Raw genomic sequence first — 17,072 nt, 5'->3', positions numbered from 1 at the left:
AGTTCTCATGCAATATGGGGAGGAAGAAAGATCTTTCTGAAGATGAAAAGCATGAAATGGTGCAATGTTGTGCAAAAGGCATGAAAACAACTAATATTGTGTGAAAACTGAATGGAGGTTAGGGTTAGCACAGCAGAACTCGGTCAGATAAAGGCTTATTAATGAAAGTTCCTGTCAAAAAAATGTATTGTATTAAAAGGGCAGCTATAAAAAAGCCAGTGTTGAGCAGCAAACAGGTATTTGAAGCTGCTGGTGTCTCTGGAGTCTTGAGAAGCTCTTGATGCAGGCTGGCAGTTGTGCGTAAAGATGCATTTCAGCCACTCCAAACCAAAGCTCAAAAGAGAAACATTTACAGTGGGTGTAGAAATACATGAAGACTCATTCTTAAATAGTTTTATTCACTGACTAATGCTGTACTACAATGGATGGTCTAAATAGATGGATTTCTGAATGGTTGGTGAATGGCCACCACGTTCCAACAAGACTGTGACGTCAGTCAGGAGCTGGCAGGTGATGATTTGGGCTGGAATATTGGGAAGTGAGATGGAAGGTCCCTTTAGGGTCTCTGAGGGTATTAAAATGACATTTGCAAGATATGTGGAGTTCAGAACTGGCCATTTTCAGCTATAGTTTAAAAAGGAGGATAGTGCTTTCTGAAATACAATGCACTATGCATTATCCCATGCTGCAAAAAAACACCATAGCAATAAAACTGTTTGAAAATGTATTTATAAACCCACTGTAAATGTTTCTCTTTGTGAGCTTTGGTTTTGGAGTGGCTGAAATTCATCTTTACACACCACTGCCAGCCTGCATGGAGAGCTTCTTGAGACTCCAGAGACACCAGCAGCTTCAAATACCTGTTTGCTGCTCAACACTGGCTTTTTTTTATAGCTGCCCTTTTAATACAATTAATTTTTTTGACAGGAACTTTCATTATTAAGCCTTTATCTCACCGAGTTCTGCTGTGCTAACCCTAACCTCCATTCAGTTTTCACACAATATTAGTTGTTTTCATGCCTTTTGCACAACATTTCACCATTTCATGCTTCTCATCTTAAGAAAGATCTTTCTTCCTCCCCATATTGCATGAGAACTGTGACTTGCTTAATAATGTGGAACACCCTCTAAGTAGAGTTTCCATAAACATGGCAAATTATTTTGTCTGAGATTGATACCAGTTATCTAAAAAGACATGGATAAATAAACAGACAAACATTTTCTTAAAAAAAACTAAAATCTGAATGTTTACTGAAACCTTACTGATATTTCACTTGCATAATAATTTGGAACACGGTGTATGAAACCAATTAATAAAGGATAAAAGGTGATTAATATTTTTTTTATTTATTTAAATGTATATTTATTTTAATATACTTATTTTAATCTAAAATCTTGATATTGGAGAAAAAAAAATGTATGGACTGTTATGGATCTATTAAATTTTGTTGTTGTTGTTGTTGTTGTCTATTTTGCCACTGAGGGGTCTGTCTTTGCGTGCAAGTTTTTGTTGTCAGGGAGTTACTTCATATAAAGCATTAAGTAACAACACTGAACTTGGAGGTAGAGTTCGGCTTATCTCCCTCTCCACCTGTTCCAGTTTGCTCTATTTTTTTTTTTTTTTTTCTCAAGGAAATGGTTATGAATGAAAAGCCACATGGCTTCACAATCAGCCTGCTTTATCAATCTTTCATTCACTGTAATTCAAAATTAGAGGAGTTTATGAATAGATGAATGAGAAGGTGTATCAATATTTCAGTTGGTTTAGATTGAACAAACATGCATTTCAAAACATCTCTGCCTTTGTCCCAATGGAATGTGTTATGAAACACTAAAAACTGAATGAGAGTGAGGTAAGACAAAAACTAGAGAGGCTCGACAAAACAATCCAAGGTGAAAAAATGTTTTCCCAGCACTAGTTTAGATTATCAGTCTCTTATTAGCTAACTTGAAAATATATAGTGCTCTACAAAGACAAGTGATGAAAGTGAAGATTGAGTTTTCAGGACTCTTGTGATTTGTTCTATGACAGACAGATTTGTTTTAAGTCTTAGTTTATTTAATTTGATATTATGGGGCTGTTGAATGCTTGAATCTGATTGGTTGAAATGTGAATCTGATTGGTATGAATGTGTTATTACTTAGTATTATTACTTATTAGTTTTAAAAGTAATAACACACCTCTATTCAACAAGCTGCAAATTTTAAGGCATTGTTTGTGTCTGTAGCACAAATCCATTTAGAACACACTCCTGACCCTAATTATGAGCAGTAATAAAGAAAGAATCACGAAAAATGAAGTAGCAAGGTGATTACTGAGCTGTGATCCATAAAATAGCCTATTCTCTTCCACAAAAAGAAAAAAAAAAAAACCTACGACCCCCACAGGGTTACCTGTCCAGTGTATTCTTTCACTCTGTCCAGCTAGCGCCAGTAGTCTGATTTACTCTGTCTCAGAGACAGGAGACGGCCGTTAAGATGGCTGTGGAGTCCTGACAATGGGCTTGGATATGACAGGATTACTCTGTGACCTTTGACCAGCCCTCCATTAGGACCCTAGTGATTTCTAACCATGGGCTCGGGGGCAATGAACTACAGAACACTAATTACAGACACACAGTGACAGGCCTGGGACCACAATGGGCTTTTATGAGGGATTGGACAGACTGGCATTAAAACAGAGAAGGGTGCAGCAGGGCAGGGGACATGACCGGGCAGCTGTTCCTCAAGCTCCGCTCGCCTCAGATATAACATTATTCACAAACTCAAACGCACAGCAGCAACACGGCACACAATATAGCAGACCTAATGTTAACGCTGAAGTTAGGGACGCAAAATGGCACCAGTATAAAATGAAACAGAGCAAGTCTGTGATGTGATACGAGAGTCATGGAAGTAGCACATCACAGTCTTAATTGGTGGCTAATTTATGTATTCATATGAATTTGCATGATTTGTCAATTTGCTATATATGCCCCACACTGTAAAAAAAAAAAAATCCCAGTAAAATTTACGGTAAAAAAACGGCAGCTGTGGTTGCCAGAACTTTACCATAAAAAATACAGAAATACAGTAGCAACGTAAAAAAAAAATCTTTTAAATTTACAGTAAAATAACGTATTTCATTAACTGATATAATGTTAATTTACCAACCTATAGAAGTACTAATATCTGTTTTGTACCTTTATAATACACTGACAGTCACCAAACACAGTGGTGATGAGAGTCACATGATGAATCGAAGTTCATCACAAGCAGATTTTCCACAAACTGAGAAGGACAACACTAACATATAGAAGGTGCACACAGTGTCATTCACACACACACACACTAAACACCATCATGGTAACATGCATGAAATTTTAAAAATGCAATAAACATTAATTTAACAGCATTAGATGTAACATAAAACCCTAATGTACATAACTGATTAGAAAAAAATGAGAAAAACTAAGAAGAAACAGAGTTATTTCAACGAAAATATATAAAATGTGAAGTGTCACGCAGGGAATTGTGGGAATGTCAATTTACGGTTTTTCACTGTAAATTTTTACAATGAATTGTTATTTTTCACTTCCAAAAACTGTGAATTTAACGGTATTTTACCGTAAAATTACATTAAATGTACCGTTAGATCTATTACAGTTATTCACCATATATAGTACGGAAACTTTCTGTAAACCAATTGACAGTTTTTCACCGCAGTATTTTTACAGTCTTTTACTGTTAAAATCCCAGCCATTTTTTACAGTGCAGTGATGTTATGTTTAGGGATGGGTTTCGGGGAGGACCCTCATGCTTATTTTTTTTTTTTTAATTATATTTTTTCCTAGTTAACATTGTACGAATGTATAGAAAATCCTCAACATGTAAAAGTTATGTTTCCCCTTGAGATCGGGTTGGATATAGCCAACAGCAGGGCCTAATCCCTTGTCAATGTCAACATTTTTCAGATGGCCAATCAAATCAAAGTAGCTGTTAAAGTAACTGTTCACAGAAGCAAAGCACAGTGTTGCCAAGTCTGTGGTTTTCCCGCGGAATTGGGCTAGTTTTTCTCTGTTGACGCGGGTTGAAATAACAAGATATTTAGCCCCTGGAATGCGAATTTTACCAGGGGAACCTCACCCAAAAGGCGAATTTTACCCACGGGATGCGATTTTTTGAAATGTGATTGGGCTAAATAGCTAATATAATAAGCTAAGCTAGCAGGCTTATCAGGTAGATGTATGCTATGCTAGTACGTAAGCTAACTAAAAAACAGTAAGAATGAGTAATGCTTGATTTCACAACCTATAGGTTCAGTTATATACTAGTAAACCATTTAAAGACCTTAAAATGCATTTTAAACTATATAAATCATAACATGATTTTGTAGGAATTACAATCAGGCGGGATTACTCAGGGTCCTAAAGGAGACCCGATTTCTCACCACAACAGCCTTGATATATACATTATTGTAAAAGACAACAGTTAGGATGTCAGAATTGAGTATTCCATTAATTATATAATTAATAGTATAACCAACAGTATTATATTTCTAAAGAAACTATCTGCCAAAGTGGAGACAATGGCTTAAATACATATCAAATCTGAAATTTCAGGAGCGTCAATAAAGAATTCAAGAATGCACTCACCGTGTAATTACTATAAACAGTACTCCTTTTGGATTTATTTTCTTATTAGGCGTGACCTAGGACAGAACGTAACTTGCTGTTATACAAGGACAAACAAGTTCTAGTTAAACAAAACGTTCCCGTTCTACTAATGTTAATGGAAAACATGGCTGATTTACATTCTGAAGCAAGCACACCCTTTAACAAAAATAAAATCATTTTAACCTGTTTAACAACACAGCAAATTACAGCTGAGTGAACATGTATGTTTGTATGAATCCAGTGCAGTGTGTTCAGTTTTCACGAATTCAGCATGTGGCGGTGGGCAATTACTATACAGAGACCCTCCTCATAGACGGACGGACCACTGCTGAGACGACTGGGCGGCTGCAAATAACGACAGGCCACATGTCAAAGAAAACACGGCCCATGGATATCTGATATTATACCAACAGCTATATTAACGATTATAGTATATACACTGATGTATAAATAATTGCTTTTTCCATGGGTACAAGGGTAACGGTGAAGACCAATCCATACCAGCCTCTACCTGGGTGGCTCAGAGACTGAAAGATATAACTACTGATGGCCTAAACATTAAGATTCACTTATATACATGAAAAATGTATATAAAAATAAAGAAAATTTATATTAGGGTTACTGTCATACACTATAGATATAACTGCTCTACACTGCAGTTTATGTTAGGTGAAGCAGGTGATAGTGACAAACTGTATAGTCTGGATGACACGGCACACATGAGGATTAAAAAGGAAATGTACACCTGGATTTTGTAACACACTTAAACACGTAACAAAGTACACCAGTGCGAAAGGTGATATGAGAATTCAAGGAAATCTAAAAAAGGAAAGAAGCAAACAGACATGGTGTGAGGAACTGGTTTCACAGGCAAGTTGCCATTTTCTACATTTGGTCTGTCTGGGTTGTGCTGCCCAAACGAGTTTCTGTCAAGTACAAAAACACAGATGATTTTCTCTGTTGTAACTCTGGACATCCCCTACTGCCTGCATCATCTGTCGTGATCAGAAAGAGGATCAGGATGCTTCAGTCTGGTCGTGACCTTTAATTTACAATAAAAACCCTCTCTGACCTTTGTACACTTGAACTATGAATGATCAAAGATTTTTAGAAATCCAATAGAAATTCCAAATAAAGCTGACAGTAAATATTGCAGAATCCATCCAAAAGCCACATCTCAAGTGATTATACCGTCCATGAACGCTATTTTGTATAATTCTTTTGGCTAGTTTTAAAAACACTTAAGTATAAATTGAGATATGTTTTTAAATTAAACTAAGAAATATTAAATAAGAATCTAAAACCATTATAAGTATAAATTGGCTCTTCACTTTCATTAGGCTAGTTCATATATTTTGTAATTCTTGTATGTATATATTGTCATAATAATAATAATAATGTGTTTTGTTACATATACTGATGTTATTTGTGTATCTTAGATTTGTTCTAAATTCACTGTATGTAAAAAAAAAAAAAACTAACTTATGGTTCCAACTTACTGGTTTGACGTTTATCTATCATCCAGTCAGATAAAATAGCTATATTTGTACAAAATAAAGGTGTTAAACTAATGAAAACAAGTATGAACTCAAATTAAAATAGCTTGATTAGCATGACAAACTTTTGTATGTAATGCTAAAGCATTAACTCTGTGTGTAAAGTCCATATTTTGTATTCAGTCAGTGACACGCAATGTCATGTTTACATGCACGAACACTTGATCTGTCGCAACAAAGTGAAATGTGCCAGAGACTGTCGATAAGTCCAGTTGGCGACGAAAAACGATCTTATCCGTGTCTTATGGATGTTATGTACTATAGTTCAGACTGTTTTGTTATATTTGTGTTAGAGTTTTACATCACATTGTTAACGGCAACAAATATGTAGCCTATCTGACAAGCGTACAAACGTCCACCTCAACACTGAATACAAATAAACGTGTAATTACATCTTTATATAAGTTTAAAACTCGTTTAAATTGAGTAAAAAATATCCCAAACTAGTATGGAATCCTTTTTAAAAGTTACTTAACAACTGTCACGTTGAATTTGATTAGTTTGCGGTTGTGGTTTGAACATCGACGTTTAACACTTGCGTATGTAGTTTTGAGAGGATCTCTAGGGACTGTCACGGAGACGGACGATGGACCTTGTGGCACGCTGTCAGTCCACGATAAGACACGCCCCTTTTCAAAACCATTGGCTGACCTGAAGGAGCAAATGCACTTTGCCATAAAACAGCAGTTTCTTCGCGCCACACGAGAGTGTATTTTAACATATCTAAACAATTCATAAAGCAACAAATCCTGACAGTGTTTAACACCACGGGCGGCTGCGTCTTATGAAATTGCCCAACTCTCAAATATACGCGGAAATACACACTTCACGCTCCCTCTTCTTCTCAGACTGAAACGTCGTGACGTGGAAAAAAAGAATGAGTTAAAAAGTAACAAATTAAACATTACTCGGCTTCTTTGTATCTATCCCGCCACTGCCACGGTCTAAAACAGCTAAGCGGGTAACCAGATATTCAAAAACAATACGTAATCCCACAATGCACCGCTTCTTCGCCTTACAGCATTACCTCATCCCATAAGCCACCGCGAAAGAAGAATCTTCTGGGTGGTCGTCAAGGCAACGCGCCTTATCTGAAATTGTGGAACGCCCAGTAAACCGCCTCCAGCCAATAAGAGACTGCGCGCATGACATCATTGCTATTTTTAGTGGGGCAGCGGTAGCAGATAAGGTTTGCCTCCACGCTGGAGAAGCTCAGAGTATACAGATCTCGCCACAGTGAAACATCTAGGCAACACAACTTGAACTAACACATAAACAAGAAAACTTTTCGGCTCCGCGCTGTTTAGTCACTGGTATCCTCGCGGTGGAAGAGCTTTCTATCCGCGGGAAGAACAGTTCGGGACACCGCGCGATAACTTTACGCAGTAAGTTTTACGCGCAACGGGGAGTTTACGAACTTTGCGATTGTTCCCGCGGCGCTTGTTGCCGAACGCGGACTTGTGAAAGACTACTTTGAACTAAAAAGTTTCGTTTTCTCTTCTATGTCTACCAAGATGGAAACTACTTTCTACGATGACTCTGTAAACAGCGCTTTCTCTCAGCATGACAGCGCTCCTTTTGGATACAACCACAAGGCTCTGAAACACAACATGACGCTGAATCTGACCGACCCAGCCGGCAACCTGAAGCCCCACCTGAGGGCCAAAGCCAGCGACATCCTCACCTCCCCGGACGTGGGACTGCTCAAGCTGGCTTCGCCGGAGTTGGAGAGGCTCATCATCCAGTCTAGCAACGGCCTGATCACTACAACGCCGACTCCGACCCAGTTTCTGTGTCCCAAGAACGTGACCGACGAGCAGGAGGGCTTCGCGGAGGGCTTTGTGAGGGCACTGGCCGAGCTGCATCACCAACACATGCCCAACGTCACCTCGGCTCCCCAAACGACCATCAACAACAGCATGGCACCCGTGTCGTCCATGGCAGGTGGCGCGGTGTACAGCTCGTCCATGCGCTCTGACCCGCCGGTGTACGCGGACCTGAACACATTCAACCCCGCCATCAGCACGGCCAACCCCGCGATGAGCTACACGAGCGCCCCGCCGCAGCACACCGTCAACACGCAGCTGCCCGTGCAGCACCCGCGGCTTCAGGCGCTGAAAGAGGAGCCCCAGACGGTGCCGGAGATGCCCGGCGAGACCCCACCTCTCTCCCCCATTGACATGGAGAGCCAGGAGCGGATTAAAGCCGAGAGGAAGCGCATGAGGAACCGAATCGCCGCATCCAAATGCCGGAAGAGGAAACTTGAGAGGATCTCCCGGCTGGAGGACAAAGTCAAGAACCTGAAGTCCCAGAACTCGGAGCTGGCGTCCACCGCCAACATGCTGCGCGAGCAAGTGGCACAGCTCAAGCAGAAAGTCATGAACCACGTCAACAGCGGCTGCCAGCTTATGTTGACGCAACAGCTGCAGACTTTCTGAAAAGAACCGGGGGACATTTGAGTTCACTTAAAAAGACGCAAGGGACAAACTTCAGGGGCTTTATGTCTGCGAGCCGCCGCGACTGCTGGCATTATAGCCCGCTGGGACCGAGACCGTCCGGCCGGCCGCGTGCCGTAAAAGGATGTTCTGACTGGACTTTCGGGGAGTTCCAAACTTCACGAACTCGGTGCGACAGAGAGCATGAGACTCACTCTGTTACATGTTTTAAGAGACTTATCCTTGTTCACTTCGACCAGGTTGTGCATGGACCTATCCGCTTGAAAAGGAGCACTCAGTATTATAGGAGCAAAACAGGGGACATGACTACCGTACAATAGGGATATATACATGTCTGGCTCACCAAGCAAGAAGTTCTGTCCGCTAAACTTTTGCTAAAAGCTGCCTGACTTCTGAGTTACATATTGTACTTTTTTTTTTTTTTTTTTTTTTTTTTTCTTAAACTGAATGGAATTGACTTTTTCTTTGAGTTAGTCCAACTTCAGCAGTTTCTTTTTCTGAAAAAGTTCATTAATGAGGTTTCACTCATTGTTATTTGTAAATAAGATCAACCAGGAGTACTTAAGTTTACCATTTGTAAGTAAAGTATACAATATAATTTTTTATGTTTGTTTTCTGAGCACATCAGAAACTAATCAATATTTATGAACTGTAATAAAGTATGTGAAACGAAAAACAAAGTCTCTGTTTCTCTTAATGGAGCTTGGTTGTGTGTGAGTGTGTGTTCACTGAGACTGTTTTGAAAAGTCCACAGGATTGAATAATCGAGCTGATGAGGTCCAAATGTTCTGTCAGAAACTACAGTAGTTTAACCCATAAGAGGTCTCCAACAGTAGCCTAATAAATAGTATGTATTCTGAACAGGTTAAAATGATACATGAAAACCTTTTACAAACAATTAAAGACTATTTTTACGACTTAAATTATCAAAAGACTGAAACCACTTAAACAAATTGTGTCAGGTGCAATAACACTGAAATTAATAAAATAATAATCAAACAATTCAGTGCTAAATTGTTAAAACTAATTATGCATGCCTTTAATCACGGGCTCATTACTGTGTCAACTGAAAACATAAATGTTCTCAGTGGGTTATTATGTTTGCCACAAAGGTGTTCAGTTAAAGCAATGTTCAGCTGTAAACCTCTTTGCACCAGCAGAGGGCGCCGTCGGACTACACTTGGTAAATCTGAAGCAGCCACTTGGGCAGATGACTGGTTTCTTTTGTGATTTCAGTTTCTTGAAGTCTGATCAGACTGTTAATTTCTGCCTTCTTTCAATTAAACACATCACAAACATGTATATTCCCACTTTTACATATATTTTGTTTTATAATTATACTATAGGACTACATGCAGAAAATACCATAATGGGTCTCCCCGTTCTTTCTTTATGAATGTCAACATACACAAAACGAGGTAAAAAAAAAAAAAAAAAAAAAAACTAATTTCGTATTCAGGTCACTAACACGGATTAATATTTAGCATCTTTCAGATCCTCCTATTTCACCCCCCAAACTTGGCAAACGATGACATCATACCGGAAAACCGGCACCTACCTATCCATATTAGGCAAGCGCGCAGTCGGAAGACCTACGTCATCTGAGCTAGTGGGTGTGTATTACGGGAAGAGGAACTCCTCAGACTAATCTCCAAGACTGACAGACCTTTAGTGCGCTCTTAGTTCTTTGAAACTAGGATTGATCATTGACCCAGCGAATTATTAAATACAACAACACAAAGTGAAGCAAGGACTTTACTTAAATACGCGACAGATATTCTATTATTCACAACATAATACGAGCAGAATCACTGAAAAGCGGCCCTTTTAAAGTATAACAGCATTGTGAGGTCATCATGTGCACACTGATTTCAAGTTTAACGACCTAACTTAAGTATGCTATTTTAGTCAATGTTTATTAGTCAGTGACGACATCATAATGACTTTTGGCTTGACATTAAAAACATTCAACATGAAAAGATATTTTTTTTGTCCTTGTACCATGTTTTAAAAAGTGTCAGTCAATTAGCCTGTTAGCATGTCATTTATATGACATGTTTGCTCAGAAATTTTATGGAAATAATATACTATATGCTTAACTGCAAACTAACATTTTCATAACAGTTTGTTAGATACAATACATGAAAATAATGTATTATAGTTTAAAGTTATATTAAATGCAATTAGCTGAACTTTTAGTGCTTTTCTTGACGTACTTACATATGTCGGAGTTACTTCTATTGTCTTTGAAATATGGATAGTGTACTGCCAAATTTGTACATTTAAAATAAAAAATGAACTTCACATGTAATATTGAGTAATGCACTACATTTAAAATTATAATAAAGTATTTTACAACATTAGTCAACACATCAAAATAAGTGTACATCAAAGCGTGACAAAAGATTATTAAAAGTGAATTTAAAGGAATAGTTCACCCAAAAATGAAAATTCTATCATTTAATCACCCTCAAGTTGTTCCAAACCTGTATGAGTTTCTTTGTTCTGCTGAACAAAAAAGGAGAGCGTTTTCCATACTATGGAAGTCAATCTGGTCCATCAACTGTTTGATTGCCAAAATTCTTTAAAACATCTTCTTTTATGTTCAACAGGAGAAAGAAACTCATACAGGTTTGGAACAATTTAAGGGGGAGATGTTCATTTTTGAGTGAACTATCCCTTTAAAGGTGCCATCGAATGTTTTTTTACAAGATGTAATATAAGTCTAAGGTGTCCCCTGAATGTGTCTGTGAAGTTTCAGCTCAAAATACCCCATAGATTTTTTTAAATTAATTTTTTAACTTCCTATTTTGGGGCATAATTACAAATGCACTGATTCAGGGCCCACGGAGCTCGCGCTTGCCTTAAACAGTGCATAAAGTTCACACAGCTAATATAACCCTCAAAATGGATCTTTACAAAGTGTTCGTCATGCATGCGTCGGATTATGTGAGTATTGTATACTGTTATATTGTTTACATTTGATTCTGAATGAGTTTGATGGTGCTCCGTGGCTAACGGCTAATGCTACACGTAACTGTTACGTAACAGTCGGTGTTATGTTGAGATTCGCCTGTTCTTCGGAGGTCTTTTAAACAAATGAGATTTATATAAGAAGGAGGAAACAATGGTGTTTGAGACTCACTGTATGTCATTTCCATGTACTGAACTCTTGTTATTCAACTATGCCAATATAAATTAAATTTTTAATTCTAGGGCACCTTTAACTGTGTTCAGAAACAGTCATGAAAATGTACTCATTAAGTACACTTAAGTGGCCTGTATTTCATTCATTTGAAGTACACTACCAGTGCACATTAAAAATAATTAATCACACTTCTTTATCATGGTAATATCCGATTTAAGAACAAACCGCAAAGGCACTGTTGTAAACTCAAATACAAAAGACAATTCATGTCATGGTTACAGTATCCATGCAGCAGGTTCCTTGTAATATTAGATAAGGCAGGAAACCTAAACAGAGAAATAAATAGACCATTAATTTTAGGCATGTGCACTTTATCAAAAATGTTATCAAAATAGGTTACCAATGTGCCTTTTTTACTTCATGGGTTTAATAAAAATGATTTATTAACAGTTTATTTCAGAAATTTACAAAATGTAGTGCTGATTTTTACTGTTGTTTACTTGTTGCTAAGAGATGGTTTGTTCTTAGTGATAAAGACATTTCAGTTTACAGAAGCTCACTGGTTTCCTTCAGAGTGCTGAACCATAAAGAAGCTGACATGGGCTCAACCAGCTTTACCAATCCCTATGCGATCGAAGTCATTCGGATGAAGAAAAATGACCTGGTCAGTGGCATTTCAAATACAGAGGATTTGCTGGATCTCCTCATTGCAAATGGAGTTCTTCAACCTGACAGCCGAGCCACGATGTCCAGCATCACTGCGCAAGAGGAAAAGAACTCCATTATGTTAAACATCCTGATCTCGAGAGGAGAACGTGCCTGCCGTATCTTCTTCTACCCTTGTCTGAAAAGAGCAGAACCTGACCTTTACCATCACATGAGAACGTATGTGGGTGGGGTTAATGAGGGCATTAAAGATGCACGGAGACAGCTGATTGGATATCTGCTGGAGAAAGACAAACAAGGTCTTGTCAAATACTCAAAATCAAACAGAGAACTTAATCCTGAAAGAATCCGGCCGAAGCCTATAACAAATGAGACTACGTCTTCAATAGAACAAAGCGAACACATCCCCAAATCTGAAGGCGATGCCATCCTCAGAGCCATATCCTCAGGTGATCTCTATCTCCTCCAGGAGCTTATCAAAGGTTTGGATGTCAATAGTGCTCGCTCGTCCACTGATACTCTGCTACACGTAGCTGCTGAATATGGTAAGGAGGCTGTCGTGTACTTTCTGCTCAGACAGGGGGCGAAACTGAACCTAAAGGACAAGGACGGACGCACTGCCCTGCACAGAGCTTCAGAACGGGGCCATACTGCTGTTGCTTTGGCCCTTGTGAAGGCTGGGGCGGACATCCATGCTACCGACCAGACGTCAAAGACACCTTTGCATCTCGCAGCTCAAAATGAACATGAGAGTACGGTCAAAGCTCTAGTGCTCGAAGAGAAGAAAAGCCTCAAGAATCAGACAACAGTTCTGCACATGGCAGCCATTGAGGATGATGCAAAACTGGCTGAGGTTCTTCTGAGAAACGGCGCTTTAGTAGATGCCCGAGATGGACAGAGGAAGACGGCTCTCTATCATGCCGTTCGCCACGGAAATGAGAAAACCGCCGGTGTGCTGTTGAAGGCCGGAGCTCAGGTGGACTCGGTGATCATAGATGCTGCTTTTGCGCTGAACAGAAAGTCTCTGTTGTCTCTGTTTTTGCGGTATGTCCAGAAGTCCATGTCTCAGAACGAGATGAACTCTGCTCTTTTTAAAGCGGTACAGAGGAACTCGGACGGGGTCGTGGCTGCGCTCATTGATCATGGTGCAGATGTTAATAGTTTTAATGAGCTTGGATACACACCTATGCTTCTAGCCGCAGAGATGGGAAATGCTGAGGCCTTCAAAGTCCTGGCCTCAAAAAAGGCAAGACTGGATGAGAGACTGCCAAACCAGATCTCTGGTCTTCACCTGGCCGTCCAAAGTGGAAGTATGCAAATAGCACAGGTAAATGGCTTAGACGTTAAATGGAATGAACTAATTATTTTCATTTTATTCTACTGACAGCCCTAGTTTTTAATAATAAATAAATAATTAAATCAATCTTATTTAATTTTATATCATTAGCCTCGTTATTAAAATAAATACATCATTAATTTCCTTTTTTTCTCTCTTTTATTATTTTAGTTTGATATTTTAAAGGGGAGAAATCAACCTTTCCTTGAGCTTTTGATATATAAGAGGTCATCATACTATAAGAATATTCTGTAAGTTTCAGAACTGAAAACTTCCTTGTTAGTCAAATAAAAGCTTTTATTGACACCAGGCCCAGCGAACGTCTCGCCCCGGAATGTGCCTATCATAGATAGGTGAAACACCACCTCCGCAGAAGAAATCAACAACTACTTCATCGCAACGTAAGCCCCCCCTACTGGCGTGTTAGTGAAATGACGAGGAGAGAAGAGCGATACAGGACTAAAAATAACATTACCTTTCAAATTATCTTAATGCTAGGCTTTTTCAACAATGTGAATGTCGCAGTTGACCTTTATTTATTTGTATTTGTTATATTTCACTGTGGATTCTTTGGTAAATCAACGGCATGGACTCATAATGATTCATGTACAGTCAGATGTTCTTTGTCTATATGTCAGTCAGTAAATCAGACCAGTGAACGGTCAACTTCACGTTGTTTCTCTTTGTAGGATGAAAATAATTTAAACTGTGATTAAATTATATATAGAAAGCGATCAAAGAATGCTCCCTTTACAATCGCTGGAGCTGTCAATCAAACAGTGATTGAGTTCTGTACTTGCACCAAAACTCACGTTTTATTCAATGAGTCTTTTAGTTACATCGATAACTATAGTTATGATGAAAGCATTCGTCAGTGTGCAGAAATTGAGTTGCAATGACGAGATCCCTGATTTCATGCGCTCAACAATATTTCTGTGATCGGACACAATCTTCATCACTGCCAACTTTCATGCCACAATCTCAGTATAATGCCATAGATCTAAATGTAATGCTACAATCAACACTTTTAACAATTAGTTAACCTTGAGAGCTGTAATATTACAAACGTGCTAAAAGTTTTCGAGATAGTAATACTTAGCTATTTCATATGCAATGATGTTAGCCAATCACAGCAGTGGGCGTTTACACTGAAGTCTCACAGCAGACACGCCCCTTAAAACCGAGCGTTCAAATAAAAGGGCTAAAATCAGGGTAGGAAAAATGCCTTTTATTTCTAAATTATGACAATTTTTTATGTAAAATGCATACTAACATTATAAGTGCACCCGAGGAACCATAAACTGCATTGTTTTATGACCCCTTTAATGTGTTTTACATGTTTATACATATCGTTAAGACACACACATACACAAACATGTTATCTGCCTTTATATTTTGGGTCCCTTGCAGGGGGACCATTATATTTGGAAAAACCCTGAAGTAGAGAAATGAAATGAAATGGTCCTTAAAATCCTAAATTAAATAATCTCCAGCACTTATCAGAGCTGCTCAAGTACATTTTAAGATTTGTATTTTAATAATCTTCTTTCCTAATTCAGATGTTGTTGGATAAGGGCATAGACCCCGACATCAGTGGCCCTAAAGATCAGACCCCTCTCCATCTAAGTGCATTACATAACCAGCCAGCGTTGACGGCGCTGCTGTTGCGTGTGGGGGCTCAGATTAACTCTATCACCCAGGACGGACTCACTCCCCTGCACCTCGCCAGCCAGAGCGGCCACACTGAAGCGGTCGCCCAGCTGCTGGAGGACAAGGCTGACATCTATATCAAAGAGAAACAGGGAAGAACAGCCCTGCACTGGGCGGCAGCACAAGGGGAGGTGGGCGTCATACAGCTACTCCTCACTGCTGGGGCCGATGCCAATGCCTCTGAAAGAGAGAAGAAGACCCCACTGCACCTGGCTGCCATGGAGGGACACACTAAGGCAGTTTCAGCGCTGCTGGCCGGTAAAGCTAAAGTTGGAGCTAAGGACATGGATGGTTGCACTCCACTACATTACGCAGCTCGAAACGGGAAGGAAAGAGCAGCTGGTGTTCTTCTCGCATCTGGTAAGATCAAGAATGTGGATGATAAGAACGTGTGGAGGAGGACTCCTCTGCATTTAGCAGCAGAACATGGTTGTGAGGTGCTGGTGGGCCTTCTGCTGGAGAACGGTGCCAAGATCAACTCCCTGGATAACAATAAAGACACACCGCTGCACTGCGCTTGTCGTGATGGGCATGTGGAAACGGTACAGAGACTGATAAACTGGACAAATGGAGAACGAGCAAACCTTCAGGCAACTAATAATGTGAAGAAAACGGCCCTCCAGGTGGCAGAGTCAGAGGACACACCGGCTCACCAGAACATAACTACCCTGCTAAAGAAGAAGATGTTCCTTGTGAAGTAAAAAAACATACAGCCAAGAAAACGATCTTAAATATGTTAGGCAGAAATGTCTGCTTAGCTGTTTTATGAATCAGTGACTCATAACTCACCTCAACTAGCCAGCAGCTTTCACTCTTTGCATCATCGGACAAATTTTACAAACATTACATTTAAAGTACGACAGAATTACCATACTAATATAATCTAATGCTTAAAGCCGGCATGAAACAGAAGTTGTGATTGTTGTCTTCCTTATTGTTATGGATATCCAAGTGAAATGGCTTCTTGAACAAATATAGGCCAGGATTTGATTTTGTCTTTCATGTGATATGATTGGTTGTGGTTTGCTATTGCTGTGATCTCAAGTGACAAGTTGTGTCACTGTGTTCATAGATAAATTATTTCTAATAAATGCTGCAATATTCCATGAAGACAAGAAGTGGCAATTTTGACTTCATTGTGACTTGGCTATAATAAAGCAATCCACAGTTTCGTCAAAAGGTGTCGCTCAAACGCAGCATTTGGGAACCTTCACACGTAAACAATCCTAACTAAAGTATTTGGTAAAAATAAATACAGGTTTTGAGGTTATATAACGCACAATCGTGAAGAAAAACTTATGTAAATATGAGCTAGCAAGCTAGTTGTCACACTTATTTTATATTTATGTTCGAAGTCAATTTCTGTAAAGATTAAAATCTTGCCAACAAAAAGCTACTGAACATTAATCCCATGAATGGCTAGAAAAACAAAACAAAAACGTTCAGTTCTGGCGACAGGAATCACAAAACTTTAAGATGGTTTTGTAGAAACCATCCAACGCCATTTTCAGAGAAAACACACATTTGTATATTTGGACGTTAGAC

The 17,072-nt window shown here is 39.1% G+C and overlaps 2 protein-coding genes and 1 long non-coding RNA gene across 5 annotated transcripts in view; 2 read left to right on the top strand and 1 right to left on the bottom strand.

Annotated features, from left to right (window-relative positions):
* LOC137019379 (uncharacterized) overlaps window positions 1-7,016 on the bottom strand; it is a 74,891-nt gene extending 67,875 nt beyond the window's left edge. For 2 of the 3 annotated variants that reach the window (XR_010895004.1, XR_010895003.1), the window contains exon 1: window positions 4,635-7,016. This is a non-coding gene — a long non-coding RNA (uncharacterized lncRNA). The remainder of the gene's footprint in view (window positions 1-4,634) is intronic. The other variant, XR_010895005.1, reaches the window with a different exon arrangement.
* Window positions 7,017-7,388: 372 nt separating this feature from the next.
* Window positions 7,389-9,541, top strand: jun (Jun proto-oncogene, AP-1 transcription factor subunit). The gene is made up of 2 exons (XM_067384777.1): window positions 7,389-7,596; window positions 7,726-9,541. The coding sequence occupies exon 2, from the start codon at window positions 7,726-7,728 to the stop codon at window positions 8,647-8,649; it is 924 nt and encodes a 307-aa protein (XP_067240878.1). The 5' UTR covers window positions 7,389-7,596; the 3' UTR covers window positions 8,650-9,541.
* Window positions 9,542-12,323: 2,782 nt separating this feature from the next.
* caiap (CARD- and ANK-containing Inflammasome Adaptor Protein) lies at window positions 12,324-16,857 on the top strand. The gene is made up of 2 exons (XM_067383457.1): window positions 12,324-13,808; window positions 15,377-16,857. Exons 1-2 carry the CDS (start codon window positions 12,414-12,416, stop codon window positions 16,226-16,228), a joined length of 2,247 nt encoding a protein of 748 aa, XP_067239558.1. The 5' UTR covers window positions 12,324-12,413; the 3' UTR covers window positions 16,229-16,857.
* The last annotated feature ends 215 nt before the right edge of the window (window positions 16,858-17,072 follow it).

The sequence above is a fragment of the Chanodichthys erythropterus genome, chromosome 4, assembly GCF_024489055.1.
Source record: "Chanodichthys erythropterus isolate Z2021 chromosome 4, ASM2448905v1, whole genome shotgun sequence".
Classification (NCBI taxonomy): domain Eukaryota; kingdom Metazoa; phylum Chordata; class Actinopteri; order Cypriniformes; family Xenocyprididae; genus Chanodichthys; species Chanodichthys erythropterus.
This window is presented reverse-complemented; position numbering and strand designations above follow the sequence as displayed.

Bases quoted from the DNA above. Each gene is read 5' to 3' on its own strand.
- jun (XM_067384777.1), top strand. From the start codon at position 7,726: ATGGAAACTACTTTCTACGATGACTCTGTAAACAGCGCTTTCTCTCAG.
- caiap (XM_067383457.1), top strand. From the start codon at position 12,414: ATGGGCTCAACCAGCTTTACCAATCCCTATGCGATCGAAGTCATTCGG. The intron at 13,809-15,376 runs GTAAATGGCTTA...TTCCTAATTCAG, and splicing joins GAAGTATGCAAATAGCACAG to ATGTTGTTGGATAAGGGCAT.